The sequence below is a fragment of the Panthera tigris genome, chromosome A2 (genome assembly GCF_018350195.1).
Source record: "Panthera tigris isolate Pti1 chromosome A2, P.tigris_Pti1_mat1.1, whole genome shotgun sequence".
NCBI lineage: Eukaryota > Metazoa > Chordata > Mammalia > Carnivora > Felidae > Panthera > Panthera tigris.
Window position 1 is genome coordinate 64,841,793 of NC_056661.1, and position 6,000 is coordinate 64,847,792.

Consider the following 6,000-nt stretch of genomic DNA (forward strand, 5'->3'; position numbering starts at 1 on the left):
AATGATACACTCGCGTATGGTAATTACATAAATTTATGAGAAATTAACCAGCTATTGCAAATCACTTAGAACACTATATCGAAAATACGTCATTTAAGTTTTCATCTTAAACTGAATATGGTGACGTTCATAGTAAAAGACCCAAGTGCTGGTTTAGTATTTAGTTGGACGGTTTCTGCTGTTTCTGTTGACGTGCACCGACTTGGGTGCACAGGTTCGTGTGGTGGGTCAGGTGCGTTTAAGGGCTGACTCCAAGCAGGGCCCTGAGCTGGGTGACCACAGACAGGCCTCCACCTTGTCCATCTGGGAGGTGTCTGAGTCGCGCGTCCCCCTGAGCGCCAGGACACCCAGATGTGCGGGGGGGGGGGGGCCTTGCTGTAGATCTCAGCCGCCCCCTGTAGTGCGCAGAGGTAACGTGGCCTCACTGACTGTCGCCTGCCTCCCACAGGTGACAAGTGTCTGTCGGATATGCCCTACGACGGCGGCGCCAGCTACGAGAAGGAAAACGAGATGATGCAGACCCACGTGATGGACCAAGCCATCAACAACGCCATCAGCTACCTGGGGGCTGAGTCCCTGCGCCCGCTGGTGCAGACGCCCCCGGGCAGCTCGGAGGTCGTCCCGGGCATCAGCCCCATGTACCAGCTCCACAAGCCCCACGCGGAGGGCCCCCCGCGGTCCAACCACGCGGCCCAGGACAGCGCCGTGGAGAACCTGCTGCTGCTCTCCAAGGCCAAGTCCGTGTCCTCCGAGAGGGAGGCGTCCCCAAACAACAGCTGCCAAGACTCGACGGACACCGAGAGCAACGCCGAGGAGCAGCGGGGCGGCCTCATCTACCTGACCAACCACATCACGCCCCATGCGCGCAACGGCCTGTCCATCAAGGAGGAGCACGCGGCCTACGACGTGCTGCGGGCGGCCTCCGACGGCTCCCAGGACGCCTGCCGCGTGATCGGCGCGGGCGGGGAGCCCATGAAGGTGTACAAGTGCGAACACTGCAGGGTGCTCTTCCTGGACCACGTCATGTACACCATCCACATGGGCTGTCACGGCTTCCGTGATCCTTTTGAGTGCAACATGTGCGGCTACCACAGCCAGGACCGCTACGAATTCTCGTCCCACATCACCCGGGGCGAGCACCGCTTCCACATGAGCTAAACCCCGCGCGGCCGCCGGCCCGCAGAGGAAGCACGCGTGGGTGGGGATGGGGGTGGGGGGAGGGGGGGGTGGCCAGGCCCTCCCCTCCCGCCAGCAGCACGGACTGGACCAGAACCTTGTGCTTTTGATTTCTCGGTGGTTCTCTTGTTTTGTTTTGTAGTTTTCAGTCGGTTGGGGTTTGATTTGCTTTGGAACACGAGACGATTTTTTTTTTATGGTTAGATGCAGGGTTACGTTTGGAGCACCCCCCCCCCAAACTGCTCTCTTCCTAGATGTTTGCCATAGACTGTGAGCTGAAGTCCCCTCTAGCTGTGGCTTCCTGGAAGCCCCCGCCCGCCCCCCTCCGCAAGACTCATCACTTTCAGAGAAAGTTTGATACAAACAGGTCAGAGCCCAGGAAGGAATGAGCCGGGGAACAGACCTCCAGGCGCCCCCCTCCCAACGCAGCAGGGTCTAGAAACCCAAGTCATAGCTTCTGGCCGTGTGCGTCTAGGGTTGGAGGCCTGCAGTTTCTAAGAGATGTTGTAAGTCACAGCCCGCACAAAAGGCAAATTGTTGGAGGAAAGTTGGACTCCTCGGACAAAGGGAGGGGCCAGAGAACCTGTTGGTCTGGTTCTCAATTTCAAAACCGCGTTAGCCTTCCAAGGCTGGCGGGCGAGCAGAAGAGTCTGAACACCTGGAGGCAGGTGTGGAGACCGCTGCCCTCTGCCTACTCCAGTCCGTGCCTTTCATGGCCCAGAGTCTATCACTGTGTTTCTAACATCCATCCCAAAACTTGGACCTCACTTCCTCTGAACCTCTCAAAGGGTCAAATTACCGCGAAACCAAGGCTTGATTCCAAATTCTACACCCGTTGCTTCCCTGGCTGGTTCCCCTGACAGGCAGAAGCCTGCCTTTCCTTCAGAGGCCCAACCTAGACCCCACTTCAACTGTGTCGTTGTTTTGTTTCTCGGTAAGTTTCTTTCCCTGCCCTCATTCTGCATCATTCAGGTTTTAAAATCCACGAAAGCAGGATTCAGGATGGTCATTAATTTTCAGAGCAAGGGAACGTGACAGGCGAGGCCCAGGAGACGTTGTTCATACACAGGACCCATGCCTTGGAAACCAAACTTTGAAACAGAATGAGACTCCCCCGTGAGGACAGAGCAGTCCCTGTTTGCCTGCACATGGACATGATGTGTGGCCCCGCGTCCCTTCTTCCTGGGAATGTGGAACGGTCGGGAGCGATCGCATAACCAGCCAGCGGGATCTGACCGGAAAGAGGCAGGTGGTGGCAGAGGTAGAACCTTCCTCAGTCATGACGGGAGCCCCGCTGAGGTGTTTGGTGATTCGGATGCCAACCCACAGGGGTCACCCTCAAGGTTCATCCTGTCGTTAAGGATAATGACCCCAACCACCTAGGCAAATGAGAGCACACGGCTTCACACCTTTACGTGTCTTCGCCAAAACTGAGCCAAGGTGAACACGGGGAAAAAGAAAACAGAGGAAAAATTGTCCATTGGCCCCTCTGCATTTAGTCTAAATCGAGGTTTCTTAGTCACAGTGCTCTTGACATTTGGGGCTGGGCAGTTCTTTGTGGTGGGGGATTCTCCTGTGGGTTCTTAGCATCCTTCCTGGTCACTACCCAACAGATACCAGTAGCACCCCCGTTCGACACCCCAAAATCTCTCCAGATGTTGCCACATATCCCCTGGGGAGCAAATCCTCCCTAGTCGAGAACCGCTGCTCTCGTTCTAGGCCAGTCCAAGGTCTGGGGAAGCCTTCCAAAGAGAAACACGCTGGAAGAATGTTCCCCCTCTGCCGTGTAGCCCCTGACCCGTGTTCCTCTGTGTTCATCGCAAATTCTAGAAATGAATTTATCCCACCTTCCTGTGCGCGTTTGGGTTCTGCTGAGAGGATGAAGTCCACACCCATCCTTGAGTCACACGTTTCTTGGCTTACAGGATGGGGACAGTGTTTTGAAACTGGAAAGTAACATTGCATTGACGCAGGGGCATGCAAAGGCCCTGGGTAAAGTGCTGTAGAGACAGATAGGGGGCGCGGGCGGTTCCATACGCAGCCACAGAGAAAGTGAGAGAGACACAAATTTCCTGTTTGCTGGGGCCACTCAGACCCGCCCTGTTCCCTTCCATCATCCCACAGAGCCAGTTGGTTGAAAGGAGTTAACTCCCCCCCCAAAAAAACTTCTCACCCCCGCCCCTCGCTGTGGCTTCAAACAAAGCTTAACCCAGAACTGTAAATAGCGGCTACAAATGTTCTTTTCTAAAGCGCTTCCCCTCCGCTCACTGCCTTTTCTAGCCAATGTAACCATCTATTTACACACCTTTTCTTGTGGTGTTCTATGCTAACACCGTTTTTCTTTGAGATTATCGTGTTGGAGGTGTAACGGTCCCATAGAATGTCAGCTGGTAACTAAGTTACGTTAGGAAGGTGGTCATATTCTGTACCAAAAGCCGTTCACGTTTTTCTTCTAGCCGAGCAACGTAGGATTGTGCATGACCTCACGCCTTTTCTGTTCTGTGGTCTGTTCTGCTGCTGGATGGTGTGAATGTGTGTCTTGAGAACCGCTGTGTTCTGAAGTGTGCCTAGGCTTCGTGCCCCCGCATTTGAAAATAAACGTCAGAGACAAGAGCGTCGCTCTCGCGGGTGGATGTGTGGGTTATGGTAAGAAATCGCTGCCCCTCTGTCTCTGAGCTTCTGTGGACCGAAAGCCTGGATGCCTGCTCCTTATCCAGGTCCCTTCTGTGCCGTATGCCTTAGAGCACATGCTGCCCTGTCCAAAGAGTCACTAAAAAAGAATTGTGACTCTTCTTCATCCGTCACCAAGGGGCGTATGCCTGTCACTTCAGAGACCAGAGTGTTCCACTGTCAATGTAGCATCCACCACATGACATCTTAGAGTCTTCATTGAGAAAGAAAGCTACTGTTACGGGCATTCGAGTTTGTTCTTTTTTTTGGGGGGGGGAGGGGGGGCTCTTTCTATTTTTGTGGGGATTTTTTTTTTGTTTGTTCTCATCACTGTGTAACCCTGATGAGTGTCACGCTCTTGCCAAAACAAAAGCGACACCTAATGGACTTACATAGGTTGGGAAGCAAAGTATTACTCTATCCTGCACTTCCTAAGTTTCAGCAATAATGAAGGGTCAGCTCTATCTAAAAATCCCGATAGCTGTCATATTCAGTTCAGTGTGTGTGTGTGTGTGTGTGTGTGTGTGTGTGTGTCTTACTTAAAAAATGAACCAAACTCAGATTTATTTAAGATATTCAGTCTTGGGAAAACGGAAGCACATCCACAGTTGGTGTGGTCTTGGTGTGGTGGCATTCACTGTGAACAGACGTAGCCAGAAATTAATATGCAATATTGTTTTAAATACTTTCTAATACACTTTTCTATGATGTTGTGTGTGTAGCCAGTGCCACCTGGGGTCTTCGTCCACCATTCTGGAAAATATGTGTACAGGACTGTAAATGAGAAAAAAATGCTGTTGTATTTGCTATCCGCCTCTCTGGTGATGTTAAATTATTTCTGTTTAGCTGTGAACAAGGGGCGTGCCCCTGGAGGGATAGAGGATACTTTTGTACACATTTTGAAATGCTTTTTTCTGTAGTGGTAGAACAATAAATGCAACAAACACTTTGTCTGTCCTAACCCGTGACCTGGGAGCGGCCAGGAACCACACGCTCGGCCCGTCAGAGCAGGCAGGCGGCCGCAGCCCCAGTTGGGAACCATGGGATCATGGCCATCTGATGCGTTTGCAGCCCAGATGAGCGGGCTCAGCACAGCGTCTGCCTCCTGTCTGCAGCTGTGCTCTGCCTGGGATGCTGAGTCCCCGTCTTTGGCTTCAGAATGTGGATTTGAGGCTGGGTGGAAATAGTGGGCAACAAATATGGCACCACCACCACCACCACCACAACCCCCCCGCTCTTCACAGCCCACTGCATAATGCCTTTGGGGGTGGGCCCATGGCTACGGAGGCACAGGGGGACAGTGACCGACCATCGGTGGCCACCTGTCACAGTTCTGACCCTTAGGCCAGAGCCAGGCAGTGCCAGAAGGCTCATCTGATCTTTGCAGCAGAACTGAGTTACAGCAGATGCTCTGGGAGGAAATCTTCTGTCCCTTTCAGAGAGAGAGCCCGACATCAGATGGGCTCAGACCTAGCAAACACAATGGGGTAACTAGGCCTACACGGTAGGCCTAGAACGGTAGAACATGTAATCCAAACAAGGTGAAACTTTAGTGAAATAGATTGTGCTCTTTCCCATCAGGCCCTGGCATCAGTCCCCCAGGGAGACCTTCAAAACTAGTACTTGACAGGGCAGCATCTTGAGGAAGCCTCCTCGGGCGAGGTCGCAAGAGCGTGAACCACTCGGTTCCACTGCTTTACGGCCGTGCCTTGTTAGTGATCACAGATGCAGGGAATCAAGAATGAGGAACAGGTTTGCACACATCTGTGCAGCTCCCGTCCTTAGGAAGCCTAATGAACACAACTTGCGGGAATCCAGAGGAAAGGCGTCCATGGCACTAATGCGTCCTGGGCCTCCCCGGCCCTCGCTTGCACACCTTGCAGGCTTATCCTGGAACCCCCGTTGTGGTCACAGGGTGAGGGTGAGGTTTCAAATCTCGATTTCAAGAGCCACCAGCAGGGTGATTGCCTCCGTCTCTTGGTTTTCACGACGCTTTATTCTGAGCGTGGTAAGAATGATTACTCTCGGCACATCCTTTTGGCACTGACACTTGAATGTCCATGTGTCCTCCCCTGGTCCCCACGCACCGCGGTGGGCGGCATTCACTCAATGGGCCCAAATGACGAGTCCCCCCGACCCCGGAGAGGCTGACCC

The 6,000-nt window shown here is 53.2% G+C and overlaps 1 protein-coding gene across 31 annotated transcripts in view; it reads left to right on the forward strand.

Annotated features, from left to right (window-relative positions):
• Positions 1-4,795, forward strand: part of IKZF1 (IKAROS family zinc finger 1) — a 102,208-nt gene extending 97,413 nt beyond the window's left edge. For all 31 annotated transcript variants that reach the window (XM_042963260.1, XM_042963275.1, XM_042963256.1 and 28 more), the window contains one exon: positions 449-4,795. In XM_042963260.1, coding sequence (XP_042819194.1) covers positions 449-1,158 — 710 coding nt within the window. In that variant the 3' untranslated portion in view covers positions 1,159-4,795. The remainder of the gene's footprint in view (positions 1-448) is intronic.
• Positions 4,796-6,000: the final 1,205 nt, after the last annotated feature.